Below are 24,076 nucleotides of genomic sequence, written 5' to 3'. Positions count from 1 at the left end.
AACTTGGGCTCAAACCGGGACCTCAGTGGTGTTGTGATGACAGAACCGCTATGCTAACGCGCTCCCCTCCACAAAAACGACACCTTTGTGATGAATATTACACGAATGCCTTTAAAAAAAATCCTTTAAGGTAATCTTCAGGTTTATAGAATATTCTCCAATCTGTACTGGTAACCATACTGCAGTTACTGTCCGGTTTCCTATACACAATACACAGTGCTCTTACCATTGACGCGTAACTTCTACAAATAGCGTATGTTAGAAGTATGGGTAATTGCCTAGTTAACGTCGCTGTGTGAAAAATAACCGGCCAATATTAAAAGTACTCTTCTAAAATTCTAGAAAATATAGTTTTGTAACATGTCCTAAATTTTTAGCTAATTTAGATGTTTGGAAATATTCGCACTTTGGTGTTTTTAGTGTATGTTATAGGTAATAGTACATTGCCTAGTTAACGTCGCTGTGTGAAAAATAACCGGCCAATATTAAAAGTACTCTTCTGAAATTCTAGAAAATATAGTTTTATAACATGTCCTAAATTTTTAGCTAATTTAGGTGTTATTAATATTCGCACTTTGGTGTTTTAGGAAGGATATGTAAACGACAGATAACACCAAAAAATATGAAGAAATTATTTCCAAACCGTGTTACGGCCCACCGCCATTATGTTTCTCATTTTCAAGAATGTGGCTAACAATATGCACAGTATTGTCTCATTTCGTGAACAAAGGCCACACAGTAATTGTTACCTTGCGTTTGCTTTATAATCGTTCACCCAACTGAAACTATAATACCAGCTCATTGCACAGGTAAAACAGACACATGTGTGTGTGGATTTAACCAGAGAAGATCTGATGTAACATAGTTGAGCTGTTTTCAATGAGTGTTATCTTGGTTTAATAGCTTTTAATGAGGTTTAAGTCCTGCAAAGGTCGTGGTGAATTCTACTGTAGACATGACTGCATCATGCTATACGTATTTCCACCGTCAGTAAAAGATACTGGGCAGTAACAGTGGTCCTTTCCAAGTTTCCTGGTTTTGATTTTGGTCACGTGGTTTCCCATTGTCTTTCCAAAGCTCTCAGTGCAGTTGTTATCAGTAGCTAGTCTCTATCCTTTGTTAAAAGCCGAAAACTTGCAGAAAGTATTCTTGGTTTCCCTTTTTGTGACCGCAAATCTTCTTCATTAGAGTCAGCTGATCAAAGTAGACAGAAGAAGCTGTTGTGCAATGATCGTGCGTTTTATATTCATAGTTTGGCTATGAATAAATATATTCGAAATCTTAAAACATTGCGAAATCCATCGATGATCATAATTGTATAACAATAAACAAACGACAAAGATAGAAAAATAGCAGCTCAGTAGGTGAAAAGGTAAGAATTTTATGTGGTCATTTTCTAACAGCAGATAATGGTGATGTTAAAAGAGGCAGAGAATTTCTCTCTTTTTCAAAACGTCCGCGTCTCACCCAAAATGAATGAGTGATATTGTGTAGTAATCCACCTTGGTTATAAACATGATAAATATGGGAATAATTGGTGACTGTAACCGTAATTTACCACATCTATTTTAGCTTGCGACTCACACCTATTGTTATTTTACTCCAGAAAATTGATTTCAATTCTATTCAAATTCAATTCTTTCTATACCTCGAGTCTTGCTATTCAATTTCAATTAAATCCACCTTGCTTTAGAATTAATTCAATTCGATTCCGATTCAATTTGTCAATTTCAAAATCATTTCATTTCAATTCCAATCCAATGCAGTGAAATTAACAGCTAATCAATTTCAATTCAATTCTGAGCATTCATTTCAATTCCAATTCAATTCCAATTCCAATACAGTTGCACTATTAATTGACCAAAGGCACACTGCAAAAACTGTGTCTAGATTTGTAAACACATGACATGTAAAGTCTAAATCTAAACACAAATGTCAAACTTCAAAACATCAAGTGTTTAATATCTAAACACAAGGCAGCAAAAAAAAACTTGTTTAGCATTTAGACATATTTACAAATCGAGGATAAGATTGTGTCTAGAATGGTGTTTAATATCTAGACACTGTTTTTGCAGTGCACGTTTTTAAATTTTACTACCAAAAAAAACTTGTTTAGCATTTAGACATATTTACAAATCGAGGACAAGATTGTGTCTAGAATGGTGTTTAATATCTAGACACTGTTTTTGCAGTGCACGTTTTTAAATTTTACTACCAATTTTATAACACTTGTGTCATCAATACAAAGTCAAAATCAAGTACACTTCTTTTCACAAAAGCATTTCAAGAGAAGATATATACTTTATTGTTATCATGATTATGTTAACTCATTTTTCACATTCAAACAATGCGAGTGATCCTTGACCTTTGGGTCCTATTTTATGAAACATTGGAACTTCTTAGTTCTTAGGTGACTGACTTGCTAATATTTGTCTTAACTTGTTGTCCACCATGCACATTATTTTCTAAACTTAAGGTGTGTGATACTATCGTTAATAGGACCCTATCCCCACACTGACCTCAAAGATGTCAAAAATCAAGGTTTTGATATTATTAGATAGCCCCTACTTGTCTTCTACTCCTCCTAAGATTTTACACCCAAAATCCTTGTACTTTTGAAAAAATGTGAAAAAAGCTGTCAAAGATATCAAGCCTTTTCTTTAATGGTTTTCTCACAATTTGTTCAATGAACAATGACTTTTGAGCATAAAAATTAGGAGCTTGAGAAAAATACATTATCGATCATATCAAGCAATTTAAAACATTGGAAATGCTAAGAATAAATTTGCATTATATTAGAAAATATTTAAGTGTCTTTATGAACATATATAGAACCTATAATTTTTCCACATGACAAGAGAAACAGTAGATTTTCTTCTAAAGAAAGATTTGGGTACTTTAAACTTTTCTGCAATATATCTGAACAGCTTGTCACTCACGTATCCATGCAGTCTCAGCTCACTCCCAGACTCCTTGCTAATATAAACAAAAATGCATGTTGTGCCAGACAGGGATGGCCTGGAAGTGTATCAGAATTCAGAACGGGTGGAAGGGCACTTTTTACAGGTGGAATGATCTGGAATCACAGACATCTGCTTGTGAATTGAAATGCTGAATTGAAATCAAATCTGAATTTCATTTCAATTCCACTTCATTCTTCATCACTCAACATGATTTCAATTCCAATCCAATTCAATTCTTCATTGCTCACGATGATTTCAATTCCAATCCAATTCAATTCATGCCCAAGCCCACTCATATCGATTCCAATTCAATTCCAATGCATTGAAATGAAAATCGCCCAAAATTCATTTCAATTCAATTCGATTTCAATGCATTGAATTAACATTACAGTCACACCTCACACATAACATACTCATTCACAATGAATAATATGTTACTAGTAAATGTCATGCTACACTGGACATACGACAATCAATCTTCATTGTTCACAGAATACATTAGGAAAGCGTGGGTTCGAGCCCCAAGCCAAGACCATGGGTTTCAATTTTTAGACCTCGATTCTTGTTCCGTGCGGAATTATAGGGATATTTGGTTTTCGATGGATTTTCCCCTTTCCCAAAAAAGAAAGTGTCATTAATTTAGTGCTAATATCGTTTGCGGCAGTGACTACTATGAACATTTTGGAAAAAGTATTTAAAATTCGAAGCCAAAATATTTTTTAGGAAAGTTGTTCAATGTTCATCCCTGTGTTAATTGGCATTGGATCAATCTACAGTAAGCAACAGAATTAAGGTACCAGTTATGTTCACCCCTGTATTATCTTAAACAAAGACAAGTATGTCATAATTGGAACCAGCAGCCAATAGCTGCACCTGTTAGCTCGAATTTAAGACCTCATTCGTTGAAATCGTCTAAGAAATAAAGACACGGCGACCCAAAAACCCAAGGAAGATGCAAATTCAAACGCTGCAGTTTGTTCCATTGCATGCCCTATTGATTTGTACACAAATCGTTCTTGAACAAGAGAATTAGCGCCATGCTTTCATTGATTAGCACGTTAGCGTCGTGCTTTCATTGATTATAACACAAAAGTGCAAACCTTAGGTTTTAGATCACCGTTTCTTTAAATCTCAATCAATTTCATCAAATAGGGTCTTTAATCAAAGCTAAAGAGTACATGTATTGACTGGTTGTTAATTTTGACATATTTGTCTTTGTTAAGGATAATACAGGGGTAAACATAACTGGTACCTTAATTCTTTGGCTTACTGTATGGTGGAAAGTGTAGATATTGAACTATGAGTCTCACCTAAAAATGTGCACATACATACCATACTAGCTATGTTGATGTAACCTTAATTTGCCCGATTTGTTAGTCGTGACTGTAAATACTGAAAATCGACTGTATATCATATATCGAAATTTTACGATAAAAATAAGACAGGATAAAATGTACTTCTGTTCTACTTGTCTGAAATTATCATGTCTGTATCTTACTTTTCAGATACAAAATTCTTAGAAGAGTTGGTAGCACATTTTGTTAAAATGCCAGAGATCAAATGCCATTTCACCTTTTTCCAAAGATCGTGTGGAATCTAATATTATTTTTATTCACATCCAAGAAACTCAATCCTCATGTGTATAAAACGGTACACTTCTGTAGGATGTATTCTTATGGTAGAAACCAGAATAGGTGTGAGAAACATATTCGTTACTGCTGTATCGGCATCTGTGTTACCCTCAAATTTCTGCAACATGAAACGCAACATATTGTTATCGTTATTTAAGGGGTTCTTAATGTTACTTATATGGTACTGGGATGCGTTATGGGTAGGGGTGTGTATGGTGTGGTTGAGGGGTGTATAGGGGTGTGTAACTGTTTTGTTTTGGGGTTTTTAAATTTTTTAAGAATGATTTGATCATAGGAACTCCATCTGAGTTTTATCTATGCAACGATATCTTCATCTTTGTTGTTGTTTACTGTATACTAGAGTTATGAACGTTCAAAATGGTATCGATACTTTTGGGGCACCCTGTATATGCCAATGCCTTCAAAAAGTTTAGATAAGAAATACAGATCAAGACTACATTATTGAAGTTACCTTTGGTTGTCCATCTGTGGTATAAGACACAAACTCCCAGTTGATATCATCAGGAGTGAACTGCACTTTATATTGTGTAACCCACGCGTCATTCTTGCCTTGTGTTATGACTCTGTATGACACCAGTCACGTATTGCTGTTGATTGGATATGTTGTTCCTGCACCATCCCGTGGCTTGACCAGACAGTGTTATGGTTTAGACGAGCATATGCAGGTTTAAATGACGCACTATATTGATATGTTGCTGTAATGGGGTAATTTGGTTGTTTGGGATCCGGTTATCTTCCATGCCTGCAGGTTCTATGCAACCTATGTTTGATACCGATAAAGAATAATAATAAAAAAAATAAGAACAAACAATACCAAATACGAGAGTACTTTTAGCATTATGATAATGTTTTACGAGGATGAGTATCAAGCAAGAAACACATCAATGTACAACTTCAATTTTCAGGATATCATCACAAAATAAAAATGGTAAGAGAAATGCTATAGGCAAATAAGAAAAATCGTTTAAACCTAGAACTACGAAGGGGGGGGCGGCGTACAAACCCCCTAAGATTTGTTAGCCGTCATAAAAAAAAAAAACCGCACGCATTCACGCCCATCAAACGACCTAAGCTAATCGTAGATTCATCCTTTGCGCTCATTTTAGCGATAAAATGTTTACCCCAGCACCTTAGAACTGTGAAATTATTCCAAGAGTTACTGACCTTTTATTAGGTAGTTATAAAGTAGTCATTTCCTTTTATATTCAGGAGAAAATTTGGTGAAAATCGCATTTTTGTAGAAATTTTAGCCAAAAACCAATTTTGTACATAGCCAGAATATCCCAAATTTGCATGGGTGCCCTCACATTATGACGTCATAGCGACATTATGCCTTTTGGTATATTTTTTTGGGGGGGGGCATGGGGGTATGGGGGGGGGGGCAAAGTGAATTTCGGGCGGGGGAAATCAACAAGAAGTAGAAATTTTCGTAATTTTGGGTTTTTTTGGGTGCAACGGAGGGGGTATATGACCTTTATAATTGAAAATTAGGGGAATTAAGTGCACCGCTTCCCACTTTCGTAGTCCGTGTTACAAAATATGGATTAGTAGTTATAGAGTTAAGAGAGAATGTAAGAGAACGATTACTGCTCTGTGTATCTTTGGATATGAAATATACAAAGAACGTGAGACACGGTAATCGTACGCTTCCCACAAATACCATCAGCGAAGAAGAAAAGAATGATCCATAAATCACATTGGACCAATTTAATATTGAATACAGGAGTAGACATTTGTATCCGATTTAGATGAGGTTTGTGTTACAAACAAGAGACACAACAACAGATTCGGGTTCTCCCCACAAAAGTAACGAAAGGAAAAAATAACAGGAACTGACGAATAAGAAGAGGTAAAAGAAGAAGATATATATGAAGATCAAGAAGCTTGTAAACTGTATATGGCCGGAAGGACCTTTTGGGGGCCTTTTGTCAGGCTAAAATTTGAAGGCCCCCAACTCACGGAGAGGAAGGCATAGGTGCGCTCGGGTTATGGCTTACGTATAAGATCGACAGTAATGGCGATAAATTTAGAGTGAGACCAGCATAATGTGTTCCTAATTTACTAGGAAATTTGCGCGTGAAGTGCGAAAAATTGCAGATTATTGTAGCCCAAACTGAAGGTGAATTCTCCTATTTGAAGGGCTACAATTTGAAAGTTCACAATTTTACCCAATTTTGGTCCAGAACATAGTGTTTTGGGGCTGAAAAAGATACACAGAGCAATTTTGGAGGCCCTGGGCCCGGTCCATTTGACCCAAAGGTTAATCCGGCCCTGGCCGACTGTAGGGCAAATATAGCGAATCTTGGCAGTGTTATGCTTGAGATCTTACGTTTAATGTAACGATTTTAAGCCAGTGTGGGACGGGGGTCCAAATCCACCACAAAGGGGTTAGTTGCGGTTGTTAAAAATTAGGGTCCAAATTGAAAAGAAAAATTAACAATGGGACTACTTTTCATGCTAAACTGTTCAAAATAGTCCACAAAAGTAATAACAAGTCCACTTCTAGCGAGCCTTTACAGGGAAAAGGTCCACATTTTGGAATTTCCTCACCCCTCTCCCTCCCAAAAATTCTGCCTACGGACCTGTTTATCTACATTTTAACTCTGCAGATGCACGCCTTTGGGGGGGGGGGGTGAGTCCGAAAGGATGAAGGAGTTAGAACATTTTGGAAAAATTTGCAGCATATCGAGTCGAACGTTCTATTTATATATATTTTTTTAAAGAGAGCTAATAAGTTTCGATTTTGTTTTGGACTGGCACTTTCATTGTTATTATGTTTTTATTTGTCCAATTTACTACTCCTACATGTAACAGCGTATTTTTGTGCAATTAGCACTCATGATTTCAGCACCTTTTAACAACGATCACCACTCGTTATCGGTATTTTATTAAATTACACATCGTGGCCAAATGACCAAATTACATGTAAAATTACAAAGTGTATATACATATTTTTAATCTTTTAAAAAAGATTGAACACTTAAAGGGATTTAAAAAACATCAAAAACAAACTGCACACACATATTAACTTTGACCAAATATTGCATATGATTTGGAAAACATCAAAATGTACTAATTTCAAAACAATTATAAATACAGAAAATTACAAATATTATAACAGCTGTACCAGACCATAAAAACAGTATTAATGGCACTGAAGAACAATCTTAAAAGGAGATTATTGATTTAAAAGATTGACAAAATATGGGATAGGACTCAGCCGAAAGCGCTCGGTCCTGGCAAGGAATTTGGAAAAATTCTGTGAATTACGCAAATTGCGACCATGGCTCTGAAAAATCTAAAACACGGACATGGGTGTTCTCGTCATATTCAATAGATGATGTGAAGTCATGAGCTGTCAAAAGTAGTTGAGTCTCAGTTGACCTGTGGGATCGGAACCTATGCTGCAGGGCAGCTAAAAATATTTTTTTTCTGGGAACGCCGGTACCACGATACCGGTGATTTCGTAGGCCTGCTATGCTGGCTATCAGTGAGAATATCAAAGGCTTCTAGATGGTCCATGATAAGGGAGTGAAGGATATGCTCCTTCATTTTGCATATGATACTTGCAAGAGATACTGGTCTATAGTTCTCTCTCCGCCTTCCCGGCACTGGTAGGGGTAGGCCAAAACCCCAAAAAGCTCATGGGGCAATTTGAAGCTTGTGAAAATCGAAAATTTTACACCAGAAGTGTAAATTTCACACCTACGTTTAACACCAGGGTTTTAAAAATATACAGTACCAAGCATTGTACCTCTGACTAGAAATGAAAATTATTGCTTTTCATTTGACCGAGAAAATCAATTATGAAGTGAAAAGGTGTAACTAAAAATTTTGCACCGAATTCGATCGTTTCCAGTAACTGAGCGGATCTTGTATAACAATAGCCATCGACTGATCATTATTTTTCTTAGCTTATGATTTTTCCTAAGCAGAAGATGCTGCTACCGTATAGCTGATTCGTTTATTAAGGTGATTACTTTAGATTGAACACTTAAAGGGATTTAAAAAACATCAAAAACAAACTGCACACACATATTAACTTTGACCAAATATTGCATATGATTTGGAAAACATCAAAATGTACTAATTTCAAAACAATTATAAATACAGAAAATTACAAATATTATAACAGCTGTACCAGACCATAAAAACAGTATTAATGGCACTGAAGAACAATCTTAAAAGGAGATTATTGATTTAAAAGATTGACAAAATATGGGATAGGACTCAGCCGAAAGCGCTCGGTCCTGGCAAGGAATTTGGAAAAATTCTGTGAATTACGCAAATTGCGACCATGGCTCTGAAAAATCTAAAACACGGACATGGGTGTTCTCGTCATATTCAATAGATGATGTGAAGTCATGAGCTGTCAAAAGTAGTTGAGTCTCAGTTGACCTGTGGGATCGGAACCTATGCTGCAGGGCAGCTAAAAATATTTTTTTTCTGGGAACGCCGGTACCACGATACCGGTGATTTCGTAGGCCTGCTATGCTGGCTATCAGTGAGAATATCAAAGGCTTCTAGATGGTCCATGATAAGGGAGTGAAGGATATGCTCCTTCATTTTGCATATGATACTTGCAAGAGATACTGGTCTATAGTTCTCTCTCCGCCTTCCCGGCACTGGTAGGGGTAGGCCAAAAACCCCAAAAAGCTCATGGGGCAATTTGAAGCTTGTGAAAATCGAAAATTTTACACCAGAAGTGTAAATTTCACACCTACGTTTAACACCAGGGTTTTAAAAATATACAGTACCAAGCATTGTACCTCTGACTAGAAATGAAAATTATTGCTTTTCATTTGACCGAGAAAATCAATTATGAAGTGAAAAGGTGTAACTAAAAATTTTGCACCGAATTCGATCGTTTCCAGTAACTGAGCGGATCTTGTATAACAATAGCCATCGACTGATCATTATTTTTTTAGCTTATGATTTTCCTAAGCAGAAGATGCTGCTACCGTATAGCTGATTCGTTTATTAAGGTGATTACTTTAGAACATACCTTTACAGACTCTGTTTAATCCAGATGTAGTACACTGTGAAGTACATATCTCTCCAACGCCACAAATAGAATCATCACACTAATTTAAACAAAGTGGTTTTACAAATATTTTGAAATTAATGTTGCACGAAAAAAGCTATACACAGTGGGCCGTTATCATGGTTATTTTGTAGGCACGACGATGCTCGAGAATAATAAAAGCGTCTCGCCGATATTGATATGCCTTTAATGCATAAATGAAGTTTAATTAATAACACCTAAGAACGATAAAAATCTTAAATAATAAATGATATCTCAAGCCACAGGTGCTAGTTTTAATTATAAGTACGTAACTCGTTCCCACAACCTCGAAACATCCATGGTGACATTCGACTTTTTTTAGATATTTAGATATAGCTGTAGGGAAAAAAGCCTAATAAAATGACACTTAATTTGGCAAGACTTATTTGGACTTATTTAGGTCTGAGTGTTGCGCCGTTTTGTCGTCTTTTTTAGTCATGTTAGTAGCCTACGGGTCACAACTTGGCAATAAAATAATAACAACCAATCAAATCAAATCAAATCAAATCGAATCGAATCGAATCGAATCGAATCGAATCGAATCGAATCAAATCAAATCAAATCAAATGGATTTTTGGTTGACATTAGCGAATTATTATAGAGATGATGTGACAACAATTCTTTATAACAGACTGGTACTCTGCTGTCCCTTAGTTGACAAAAAGCAGGTACCTGCACACAATTGACAATCTATGTTTTGTTATTGGAAACAAGAAATTACCTTAATTTGTGATACGGTAACGATTAGAATACTTAAGATAAAGTAAAATAGTTGCCCACCGATAACTTGGAATAGGTAAACGTATTTGCTGATGCCCATTATATACTCAAAAGTGTATTTTGCCTGATATTAGTTTTTGGTATTGCAAACCATTGGAGAGTTTTCTAATGTAAACAAGTGGTATATTACATCATCTATACGCCAGATTTAATACCAACCTTGCCCTTATACATCCACGCCTCTGTCTCAAAATCACCAGGTGATGTGTTTTTCGTCGAATCAATTGTCTCACATGTCAAACTTGGTCCATGCCAATTGAAAGCTTGACATTTTGCCGTGGCTTTACATAGAGCTTCACATGCTATGAAGTTTCTTAAAGATGTGCTGTCAATCACATTTTTGGTAAGTTTGTAGTCCTTTTGCAGGTCATATTCGTGGTATCTGCATGCATTGTTACAGGCTGATTGTGTGTACGTGTTACATAATAAGGAAAAACGTTTTATATATTCAACGGTCACAAATACTTTCTTGTTGTTTATTGCACTTAACTGACATGGGGTTGTCAGACTTACCAGATCACCCAAAAGACTTTGTAGAAAAAAGAACCCACAGTTATCAGGAAATGAAAACGATTGGCATAAATATAACACCTGATATAACGAAAGACCTATGAAGTGCTTATCATGTCAAGGTATAATTTCTTCTTAAAGTATCGCGATCCCTCCTAAACGTTTTGAGATTTGTCCGACCTTTGGAGTTCGACCAATATTCCCAACCAAATACATCTGCGCCCTATCCTCGAATACAATAATTGCCTCCGTCGGACCAGATCATGTCAAAAACATAATAGAATGTCTTTAAAAGATGCATACCATTAAAAACTGGCCAAGAATTGAAATTTAGATTTTAATTTCTTTGGTTGTCCTACCGATAATCATGCTACTCACACTGGCCAAAAGGATTGCAACATCAGTTAAAAAGAAAAATTTGACAAATTGTAAGTTGAACATTCAAGCAATATCCTGTCGATTTCACATTACGTACTAGATGACATTGTTCTTTGGTCAGCCAGTGCCTTATGGGGTAGCCACATGACGTTTCAAGTATTTCTCCCGAGTCTGCCAGACCTTGAAGGTCCGTTTTTCTGCCCGGGGGGATCACTCGCATACCAAAGTGGTATGCATGCTCGTCCCAGCACCTCAAAAATGGACCCTAAATGGCGTAATCAGTGTGGAAAGATTTCACCCCTTATTGGCGTAAGACTCTGTAAATCTTACCCCTAAAATATGGCATAATTCGGTGTAAGAAACTAAAATGGACCCCTTAATGGCGTAAATTCTAAAACAAACACACTGAAGGTAGAAACTTTACCTGAAAAGCACCCTTTTTTCTAAAAACGTCCACGCCGTCACAAGGCCAAAAATCAACCCTTTTTCGACGTTTTTGGGGACGAGCATGCGTACCACTTTGATATGTGAGTGACCCCCCCGGGTTTTTCTGTTGATTTCTTCAACCCGACACATATAGTACGTAATGTCAATTCAATATTGGATGAATGTTCAACTCTTGCTACAATACTTTTGGTCTGTGTTTTGGTATGATTCAAGGTCATCCAGTGCCTTATGGGGTAGCCACATGACGTTTCAAGTATTTCTTCTGAGTCCGCCAGGCCTTGAAGGTCTTTTTTCTAAGGCTGTTGATTTCTTCAACCCGATACATCTAGTACGTAATGTTAATTCGATATTGGATGAATGTCTACAATACTTTTGGTCTGTGTGTATCAAAGTTAAGGAAAGAGATGATAATGTAATCAATAATAAATTGTGGAATTTGATAAGTTAGTTAATCATCCATATCCCGTCAGATCCCGTCAATAATGTAATTTGCCAAAGGTTGGACCAACGTAACGCAACGTCATTTCGGCCATTAATATCCTGTCAAAGCAAGACTACACTTGTCGAATGTTGGGCCAACTGAATGTTTTCTACTTTGGCGTAATGGCACAACGTTAATATACCACATGAACCTTTTTGAAAGAAAATTTTTTGGAAGAAAAACATTGACATTTAACCAATGATTAATGAAATCTTGAAGATTACAAATATAATCTTTTGGCCTTTGGTTGAAATGCATCAATGCAAACATTGGGTCAACGTTGGCTACTACAGTAAAATGATGTTTGTCTAACTCCAACTACGACGTTGCTGACCAATATAAATATAATATTATCTGTGAGTTGATTAAGACAGAAAAGAAATATCTAGGTAAAACGGAAAGCAAAAACATTGCGAAAACGCCAGTGGCGGTATTATATATGCAACACTGAGCTGGTGTTAACCATTTGATGTGTAAGAATAACAACAATCGGTGTACGAATAACACCAAATGCAGGGAGAAACAAGATTGACTAAATTTTGACGTTCTCATTGGTTTATTAGGTAAAGACAAAACAATGACAAATAATTCCAAAAGTGTATTTATGTTATAAAGTAATATGTTACTAGTCCAAATGCGTTATGGTGTGATAATTAACCTCACTGTTAGTATGTTTTTATTCTTTTTCTCGTGTTGCTTCGATTATGTTTAATATTATATACACAAAAATTCGCATGTTTGTCATGTTTGAGAGGTTATCCGTGTTCTATAAGCTGCATATCCTATCAGCGACTGCTATACCTTGTTTAGGACTTTCAAAAGAAGTACCTGCATGTGCAACCATGACTGCTTCAAAATAGCCCGCCAAAGTCATGCAGGTAACTCCGAGGTCGTGCATTGAGTTGGTGTGAATGAGGAATACTACTGGAACCAGCGCTTTTTGTTAGAAGTCACACATGAGTGAAGTGGATAACCTCTATTGGCTTACCATGCAAGAACAAGATAATAACCTTAAAGTCATATTGTACGATTTTTTTTCAGAATTTACCTTTATTTTTTTCAAAACCGATTTTTTGGCATATTTGTAATACTTACACACGTTCTAACTTAAATCTATGAGCAAACTGTCAAATTCGTCCTATTTGTATTAAAACGGGACGATTTTCTGTTGGTCCGACATAAAGTCATAATTTTTTAGATTATGACTTTATGTCGGCCACGATCGCAAACCGTAGTCTCGTACAAAACTAGCTTGGTTACGCTTCCTCCACATGCGGAGGGAGCGTAACCAAACTGGCTGCGTAGGAGACTAACTCTGAGGCAGCACTCGCTGTCCTAATCCAAATAGTGCGAGATGTTTCGAGTGATAGAGGTGAAGTTTATGATGTTGTTTCTTTGCAAATTCCCAATGTTTTTCGCGTTCAAATGTATTGGGAACTTTCATAATGATTGCATATTATCATTTTAGAAGAAAAAAAGAAAAATCTAAAAATTTAAAAAGGTCGTACATCATAGGCTTTAAGCTTACAAATTAATATCGCATCTGCACATTAAAGATACATGTACATAACACTTCTGGAAATGTTTTAAGTTTATAATATGATAAAGTTTAAATCAGTACTTTTTCAAGTGGGACCAAGTTTCAAAAAGTGAGCCAAGGTGGGTCCTTTTTAAACTTTTTTTAGTTTATTTTTTAAATTTATTTTGGGACATTAGAGCACATCAGACATATCGAATTGCATTCTGAATACGAAGAATGTCATTCTGATATCAGATAATTTTGATTTTGAAATTCGCAATTTAATACACATTTTATGGCAAATCATTAAAATTGATATTTTTGATATTTAATAGTACTTGAAGTAAACTTTATAAATCTGATGATTTATACTTAAGGTGTACGTGGGTGGGATGAAAAGCCGACGATCAATTGAAAATTTTTACCTTTCGTATTGAAGATATGGATTTTTTTTCCCAAAACACCATAAAAAATTAGGTCTTTTGGGGAAAAAAATCCATATCTTCAATATGAAAGGTCAAAATTTTCAATTGACCGTCGACATTTCCTCCCTGCTACATACACTTTAAGAATATATCATTAAATTTATATAATTTACTTCGAGGACTGTTATATATCAAAATTTGAAAAATATCAAATTTTATAATTTGTCATAAAATTTGTATTATATTGTGATTTAAAAAAAATGAAAATTATTTGATATCAGAAAGACATGCTTCGTATTCAGAATGCAATTCGATAGGTCTGAGGTGCTCTCATGTCCCACAAAAAATACTGTCGAAACGCAATAAACGCTCATTTTGGATCCCTTAAAGAGCCAAGCGAGAAGAATCATAGATATTACATAGATATTAACTACTTCTACAACTTAACTTACATATGATTCCCTGTTTGACTTATATTTATATCCCGGTTATAATGTTAAAAGGGCCTCGCACTGCTCCTTGCCCATGGGCCCAGAGGCTCTTGCTACGCTCCTGTCCCTCTTCAAAAGTATTTAGCCTTATCTAATCTTCATCGCTGTAAAATGAAAAGGTCCATTAAAAGGAACCACATCAAAGTGTGCAATACAATTTGCACAAAATGCTAAATGAGCAAATACACATACAAATTACTAGTTTTCGAGTATACGTATTGTATGACACTGGTATGTGTATGGTCTTTTCAAAATTAAAATGTCTATATGAAACAGGTGTTAGAACGAAATCAATACACAATAAAATTCCGTAGAATTATGTAAGTACACTTAATGTTAAAACGGTGGAGATCAAAGACCTTTAACCTTTTTCCAAATTTCTAAGATCGTACAGAATTTATTATAATAATTCACATCCAAGAAACTCCAATCTCATGTGTATCCAACGGTACACTGCTGTAGGATGTATTCTTATGGCAGAAACCAGAATAGGCGTAGGAAACATATTCGTTACTGCTGTATCGGTATCCGTGTTACCCTCAAATATCTGCAAAATGAAAAAAAAATGGACGGTACAATATTATTTTGTTGCAGCTTTTAGGTTACGAGAAAGACTAACTTATTCCAGTCTTTATCACCACTAAACGGCAGTGGCGGCGGGAGCATAACAATTTAGGAGAAGCCGGGGCCGAGCATATTTTGGCCCGGTTTTACTGGTCGCGTTGGCGGGCTCGGCCCGGCATCTCCTACATTTTTTTTTCTGCCATGATATTTTTGAGGATGGGGGCAGGAGACCTCCTTGCAAAAATGTACCCGCCCACTTCCGCCACCTATGCTATGCGGGTGCATGTTAGGTTTGTGTTAATTAGTTTAATTTTTGGATCTTTGGGTTTCTGACGAGATCAACAGCGTATTATTAATTGGATATTTTGGGCAAATTGGGAGGCTTGGTTTACTAAATGGGCGCCCAATATGCCATTTACGACCCTGCTCGATCTGGGCCATCGTTACTGATTTTGCTTTCATGATGATATTTCGTGTCAAATACAGAAACAATGGTTATGAAAAGGTAACAGCTAAGACTACATTATTGAAGTTACCTTTGGTTGTCCGTCTGTTTTAGACACAAACTCCCAGTTGATATCATCAGGAGTGAACGCCACTTTATAATCTGTAACCCACGCGTCATTCTTGCCTTGTGTTATGACACCAGTCACGTATTGCTGTTGATTAAGAACAACTTGGATATGTTGTTCCTGCACTGTCTCGTGGCTTGACCAGAAAGTGTTATGGTTTAGACGAGCATATGAAGGTTTATATGACGCACCAAAGTCATTTGTTGCTGTAATCTGGTTGTTTGGGATCCGGTTATCTTCCATACCTGCAGCTTCTATGCAGCCTATGTTCGATACGGAAAAAGAATAAGAATAAAGAGCATAAGAAAAAGCAATATCAAATACGAGACCATTATAATGATAATGTTTTATGAGGATGTGAAGCACGCAACAAACACATAGATCTACACTTTCCACTTTCAGGATACCATCACAAAAAAGTAAGAGAATTGCTATAGGCATAATTATAAGAAAAATTGTTTAAGAGAGAATGTCAGAGATATGAAATATACTTTAAACAGCAATCGTACGCTTCCCACAAATACCATCAGCAAGGAATAAGAAGCAGAAAGGAAATGAACAATAAAGCACATTGGACCAATTGAATATGGAATACAGGAGTAGACAGGTGTATCCGATTTAGATCAGATGTGTGCTACAAACAAGAGACACAACATTGTCCGCTATCCAGATTCGGGTTCTCTTCACAAAAATGACCTAAGGAAAAAATAAAAGGAAGTGAAAAAGAAAGAGAAGAAGTAAAAGAAGAAAAAGTAGATGAAGATCAAGAAGCTTTTAGTACTCTACATGGCCGGATTTACCTTGGGGTCTTTGACCAGGCTAAAATTTTGAGTCCCCCAAACTCACCGTGAGTTTAGAGTGGGACGAGCATAATTTGCTCCGAATTTGTTATTTCGTTTTATTTGTCCAATTTACTACTCCTAACATCACATTTTTGTGCAATTAGCATTTCAGCGCCTTTCAACAACGATCACCCATTGGATATACGGGTAAATTTGAAAAATATAGTATACCAAGCATTATATTATTTTTCTGACAAGAAATGAAAATTATTGTTTTTCATTTAAGGCGATTTAATACCCTGCTTTTCATCAGTACCCATCTTCTTTTTTTTTTGTTGCAAATTTATGAAGTATATAAATATGTTCATCATCTCATGTCCTGAACTTATAAAATATCTCTACATAAAAAATGGTTTTAAACCATTTTAGAAAATCATTTTAGCCCTATATATTTTTTTTGTTTACTGTATCCTGGTAACTGAGATGTGTGTTTCATAACAAACCATTTAATTTATTCTATTGAACATGTCCAAGTAGAATACATGAATAGAATACATTAAATCCTTTGTTATACTATCTATAGAAATGTACTCACTGATTATAACACTGAATAAATTAAATAGGCCTAATCTCTTCCACATAGACAATTCAATACTACACCATGTATGTATCTTCTATAATATCACTGAATATGTTGTTAGGAAAAGAGATTAAAAAAAGGCTATAAGGTCACCAAAGGTCAGGTTATAGGTCAATTGGTTCAGGTCAAATTCAGGCATCCATTTTGAATACATGTGATAGTCTGTGGATATCATACATGTCATAATGAGGCATCAATTTTGATATTTTGTCCGTTACTGGATATATAATGGAAATGTGTGAGGTGGATATACTAAAATACCTTGGGATGTAAATGGTGAGTACAATTTAGATTGCCTAGTTGAGTTGGATTGGGCAAATAAATATAAAATAGTTACCAAAATCACAAAAATGAAGCTTACGGAAACTACCTAATATGGTGGTATAGGTGACAAAAATACAATCTTTTTCAACATTGCTGTAGTGTGGTTTTGGTAACCTGTTACCTATGGCTTAATTAAGTTTCAGTGACAGTGTCGCAAGTTCAAAATACAAAATATAGCTCGACATTGAAAATAGAAGCATTTTAACCGGTTCGTTTTTTGATAGTTGTGGAGCACCAAGTTCAGGAATTCATAAAAGAAATCAGGGACCACTTATTCCCATTTTACATATCAACATTATTTCCCTAATGTGTTAGCAACACATATCCAAAATTTTAACGAAATCCGTTGATAGTAAGCTTTCCAAAATGAAGTGAATTTAAATCATCAGTGATGTACCTCCTTTTGGCTTCTATCTTCAAAAGCATGTAAGCTACATTGATACCGATGCCACCAATAAAACGAGAAGATTTGCCCCTTCATTTTGCATACCACTTTGTCCAATTTTGTTTTGTAATTTCTTCACAAAATGCAAAAAAATGCAAAAAAAAATCAATGGGTGTAGTACCCCCTTAACCGAGAAAATTAATTATGAAGTGAAGAGGTGTAACTAGCAATTTTGCTAATTTCAACACCGGATTCGATCGTTTCCAGTGCCTAATTAAAGCCTTAATGTACGTTCTTTTTTCAAAATATTTTTGTTTTGCATATTTGTAATACTTACACATGTTCCAACTTACATCTATGAGAAAACTGTCAAATTCGTTTTGTAGTAAAACGGGATGATTTTCTGTTGGTCCGACATATTATCATAATTTTTCAGATTATGATAAAATGTCGGAACGATCACAGATCTTAATCTCCTACGAAGCCAATTTGGTTATGCTCCCTCCACATGTGTAGCTGCGTAGGAGACTAACTCTGAGGCCGCACTCGGCGTCCTAATCCAAAAAGGACGAGATATTTCGAGTGATAGAGGTGAAGTTTATGATGTTGTTTCTTTGCGAAATTCCAATGTTTTTCGCGTCCAAATGTATTGGGAACTTTCATAATGATTGCATATGATATTATCATTTTGGAAGAAAAAAAGAAAAATCTAAAAATTTAAAAAGATCGTACATTAAGGCTTTTTTAAGCTTCTTAAAAGTGACTGAGTGGGTCTTGTATAACAATAGCCATCGACTGACTAGCGTTTTGAGTGAATGTATTAATGTGGTACACCATTATTTTTTCTTTGCTTATGATTTTTCCTCTATCAGAAGATGCTGCTACCATATAGTTGATTAAGGTTTTATTAAGGTGATTACTTTAGTACATACCTTCACACACTCTTTTTAATCCAGATTTAGTACACTGCGAAGTACATATCTCTCCAACGCCACAAATAGAATCATCACACTAATTTAAACAAAGTAATATAAAAATATTTTGAAATTAATGTTGAACGAAAAAAGTTACCCACAGTGGGCCGTTATTTTGCATCGTTGACGTTGATTATGAATAGTAGTATACAAATATTAACTGTCTATGAATGTGATGGTCGAAATATAATCACGAGGTGAAAGATGGATTGTTCCATTCCACGAGCCGGAACGGCGAGTGGAATGGAACAATACATCTTTCACCGAGTGATTATATTTCGACCATTACACTAATTTAAGACAGTTAATATTTGTTTTATATCACTCATGCATAAATTCTATTACTAAAAATAATACATTTTTTTCATCAATATAACAGCATGTTTTGCGGTGATATACTTCACATTTTGGGACCCACACCCGGTAACTAAATCGGCGAGTCCAAGAGTCAGCGCACGGCTTGGCGCAGGCGCACTACGGCAAAGCACATGATGGTAAAGACTATCACACGGAGTGGGTGATGGTAAAAATGGCAAATGGTAATCAACCAATGAACTGTCTAGAATTTATGTATGAGTGATATAATAGCGTCTGGCTGATATTGCTATACCTTTAATGCATGAATGAACTCGTTCCCACAACCCGAAATGGCACTATAGTAAGAATTCCAATTGAATGAACGCAGCTTTTTACAGCTGCACTCGATCCAACCGCGATCGTATATTGCGTATTTCAAACTACAACACGAACGCACGACCTTGGATACAATGCTATCCAATCACGAGTGCGTTGGCATGGTTGGATTCACTTCCGCGTTACTCACGCACAGTCGCACACGCTGGCGTACATCGCGCAGTGTACGCAAAAATTCGTCACGCTATTGAAAGCTGCGTTCATTCAATTGGAATTCCCACTATAAATTTAGCAAGGCTTATTTAGACTTTAGTGAGAAAAATAAACCAACAGAGTTCCCAAATTACGCAGCAAAGGTCTTGCAGTGCTGCGCCGTTTTGGCGTCCTTTGTCGTCATTCACAACCATCCCGGTAGAGGTGTTGCTTGCGAATGCTAGTGTTTTCAGCACCTCAATTTGACGTACGGGCCATGACTAATAAAATAATGTCAATGAAATGAAATGAAATGAAATGAAATGAAATGAAATGAAATGAAATGAAATGAAATGAAATGAAATGAAATGAAATGAAATGAAATGAAATGAAATCAAATCAAATCAATTCAAATAGAGTTTTGGTTGGCATTACCGAATTATTATTATGTAATGTGTTGATAACAGGCTGGCACTCTGCTGTCCTTTAGTAAACAAAAAGCAGGTACCCACCCACAATTGCCAATTATGTTTTGTTATTTGGAAGCAAGAAATTATCTTCATTAAATTTGTGATATGGTGACGATTAGAAAATAAAGTTCCAAGTAAAATAGTTGCCCACCGATAACTTTTTTTAAATGTTTCGACAGCCATGGTGTTACTGACTATTAAACATTTTCACACAAAAGAAAGATGGCTAATTTTATGATATTTGTTTTTATAAACAAAAAGGACAAAACAGAACAAACACAAACAACACAAAACAACAATGACAAGAGGACAAATTTCCCATGTTATTTTCCCCAGCTGCAGAATGAAGAAAATAAATTTGAAAATAAATAAATAAAAAAGAGAGGAAGAGCAATTAAAAACAGATTGGCAGGCATATTGACCTCAATCCTCCTTAAGGTCAAATGTAAATTTCTTAAAATGTTTGCCCAATTTACCTTTACCTTCGGCAATCACATATTCTATTTTAAGTTTCATTCTCACAAAGTTCATGAAGGCTTTGAAATTGGGAGAAGTCTTTTGAAATTTACATCTATGAATATAAAACTTTAGACATAATATCAGAAAGTTAATGACATTTATGTGATCAGAGTCATAGATTTTTTGGTAGTTAGATAGTGTTATATTAACACCAGTTTTACTTTCAATAAATTGGGCCAGACTGTTCCCGAAGCACTTGGTTTTGTCACAAGCACAAAATATGTGCACCAAGGATTCCTCAGAATTATTACAAAAACCACAAAGTGGAGAATCATTCTACCAATTCTATGAAGGAAATTGACCACCGAAACTTGGAAAAGGTAAACGTATTTTGCTGATGCCCATTATATACTCAAAAGTCAAAAGTGTATTTTGCCTGATATTAGTATTGCAAACCATTCCAGAGAATTTTCCTAAACATATGATATATCACATCATCTATATATACACCAGAATGTAATACCAACCTTTCCCTTATAGTCAGTATCCATCTCAAAGTACATCCACGCAATCTCTGTATTAAAATCACCAGGTGATGTGTTTTTCGTCGAATCAATTGTCTCACATGTGGAAGTTGGTCCATGCCAATTGAAAGCTTCGCATTTTGCCGTGGCTTTACATAGAGCTTCACATGCCATGAAGTTTCTTAAAGATATGATGTCAATCACATTCTTTGTAAGTTTGTAGTCCTTCTGCAGGTCATATTCGTGGTATCTGCATGCATCGTTACAGGCTGAATGCGTGTTACATATAAGGAAAAACGTTTTAAACATTCAACAGTCATATGTAACGACATATTTGTTGTTTATTGCACTTAATTAACATGGGGTTGACATACTTACCAAATCACCCAAAAGACTTTGTAGTAACAAAGTGTATTTACAACAAAACTCAAAAGATAAGGAAATGAAAACGATTTGCATAAATGTAACACCTGATATAACGTAAGACCTATAAAGTGCCTGCCATGTCAAGGAATGAGTTATTCTTAAAGTATTGCACATAATTATACCATCCTAAACGTTTGGAACATCAACTGATATTTAACAAGAAAATTAAACAAGAGAGATAGGCTTGTCAGACCTTTGGCGTTAACAATATTCTCAATCAGACACATCTGCGCCCTATCCTCAAATATAATTGCCTCCGTTGGACCAGATCCTACTTTTAGGATAAATGTTTTTAAAACATGCATACAAAAAACTGGCAAAATAGCAATTGAAATTTTTAGATTTTAATTTCGCTGGTGGTTGTCCTACCCATAGTCATGCTACCTACACTGGCCAAAAGTATTGCAACATCGCTGAAGAATTCGACAAACTGTAAGTTGAACATTCAAGCAATATCCTGTCGATTTCACATTACGTACTATATAGATAACATTGTTCTTTGCATGGAATAATTAAGATGAGGCTATCAATTGCATGGAAGGTGTCACCTATGAGTGAACGCATAGAGGAGGAATTTTTTTTTTGAATCAACATTCCACAAAATGTCCAGATGCCTCTAGAATGGTTTTAAAATTGTATAATTGGTTTCTGAAACGAAGAAGGTCTGCGGGGATATTTTCTACAATGTACAGAAAATTGGTTACGAACAAAGTTTGCACAAAAATGGTGCTTGGAAGTGAATAAAAGTAAACAATTGCCAATATCTTGCCGAGGGTTGAGAGAATCGGGAATTTCAATTGCAATAATAAGGTCACGTGGTCAGAGTGACATTTAAACACGGAATGAATACACAAAACAATGTTTTGGTATGATTCAAGGTCATTTCTTCTGAGTCCTCCAGACCTTGAGGTCCCTTTTCTTCTAAGGCTGTTGATTTCTTCAACCCGATACATCCGTGAATCATTTTCCCAACACTATTTCCCTGATACGTTGCAGAAACCAATTGAACCATATGGTGACCATATTTAAGGAACCTAGACATTTTTGTGGACTAAAGTTTCTTCGTCTCTGCTTTAAAACGGATTTCAATCTTTCCGCTAATGTAAGGAATGCAATATGCGCATGATGTCACCACTGTAGATATCTTCCATCCAATTGATTAGCCGTATCTTAATTGTTTCATGCAAAAACATGGCCATCTCATGATCTAGTACGTAATGTTAATTCGATATTGGATGAATGTTCAACTTTACAGTTTAGCCGAATTCTTATTTTTCAGCAATGCTACAATACTTTTGGTCAGTGTGTGTTTAATCAAAGCAAGTGTTAAGGAAAGAGATGATAATGTAATCAATAATAAATTGTAGTTAATCATTTATATCCCGCCATTGCAATTTGGCAAATGTTGGACCAACTTTCTGTTTTTTACGTTGACACAACGTCATTTCGGCCATTAATATTCTGCAAACCAAGAATACATTGGTCGAATGTTGGGCTAACTAAATGTTTTCTACGTTAGAGCAATGTAATTTTGCCTGGTGGCAAAAATTAATATACCACAAGAAATTATTTTAAAGAAAAGTTTTGGAAAGAAAAACATTGACTATTAACCAAAAAGACTATGGATAATGAAATCTTTAACATTGCAAAATATAATCATTTGGCCTCTGGGTGAAATGCATTAATGCAAACTTTGGGTCAACGTTGGCTACTGCAGTAAAAAATGATGTTTGCCCGACCTATACAAACGTTGGCCCAACAGAGTCGTGTTGTCTGGGAGTTGGTTAAGACAGAAAAGAAATATTCAGATAAAACGTAAAGCAACACTACTAATTTGGTAGACGATGTAAGAATTGAACTACATTGCGAACATGAGAGTAAAACGGTAATATTATGATAACCTAAATGCATATCATCTTTATTTACATTAATTCAATGAACTACAGAAAAAGTACTCACTGACCTGCAAGATGCACACCAACAGATAAAATAACCACTAGGATTATTACGGAGGCCATTTTCGTCTCAAATTAACTGTTGTGTATAAACAAGGTAAACACGCAAGAAGTATATTCGTATATTCGTGCTGCAGCTTTCATGGTTATAAAATATTTGATACATTGTTTGATTATGATGGTAGAAGTTGTGACGAAAACGTGGTTACCTTGTCAACAAATGTGATGTGAGGGTAATAGTTTTGCGCCATTTCAAAATTGATTATACGAATGTTGAAATATTAATTATCATATATAATATTCCACCGTATCTTATGCTAGAATCGATGATTTGATCATAAATTATTTTGTTCAGTAAGGTGCTCTAGTCTGTAGTCATTTAATTCTAGTTTTAGAAATATTTTCAAATTATGTTATTGTTTTTCATGGTTTGGCAGCGGTAGTCATGGTAGTAGAATCATTTTC

General features: G+C 35.5%; 1 protein-coding gene across 2 annotated transcripts; it reads right to left on the bottom strand.

Moving 5' to 3' along the window:
• Positions 1-4,482: 4,482 nt before the first annotated feature.
• Positions 4,483-23,725, bottom strand: LOC140151825 (lactadherin-like). 2 transcript variants are annotated; one of them, XM_072174151.1, is made up of 5 exons: positions 23,620-23,725; positions 21,234-21,499; positions 18,911-18,989; positions 15,812-16,110; positions 4,483-4,712 (listed from the first exon to the last, which is right to left on the bottom strand). In XM_072174151.1, exons 1-5 carry the CDS (start codon positions 23,672-23,674, stop codon positions 4,572-4,574), a joined length of 840 nt encoding a protein of 279 aa, XP_072030252.1. In that variant the 5' UTR covers positions 23,675-23,725; the 3' UTR covers positions 4,483-4,571. The 2 variants fall into 2 exon arrangements, with proteins under 2 accessions (XP_072030252.1, XP_072030251.1); XM_072174150.1 differs by lacking the exon at positions 4,483-4,712 and adding an exon at positions 14,454-15,258.
• Positions 23,726-24,076: the final 351 nt, after the last annotated feature.

Source organism: Amphiura filiformis, chromosome 5 (assembly GCF_039555335.1).
Source record: "Amphiura filiformis chromosome 5, Afil_fr2py, whole genome shotgun sequence".
Lineage (NCBI taxonomy): Eukaryota > Metazoa > Echinodermata > Ophiuroidea > Amphilepidida > Amphiuridae > Amphiura > Amphiura filiformis.
Note: the sequence above shows the minus strand (reverse complement) of the source record. Positions and strands in the feature narration are given on the sequence as shown.

Coding starts and splice junctions, on each gene's coding strand:
- LOC140151825 (XM_072174150.1), bottom strand. CDS start 23,674: ATGGCCTCCGTAATAATCCTAGTGGTTATTTTATCTGTTGGTGTGCAT. Junction 18,990..21,233: donor ATACTGACTATAAGGGAAAG/GTTGGTATTACA, acceptor TGTTTAAATTAG/TGTGATGATTCTATTTGTGG. Junction 16,111..18,910: donor ATTAAAAAGAGTGTGTGAAG/GTATGTACTAAA, acceptor TATCGAACATAG/GCTGCATAGAAGCTGCAGGT.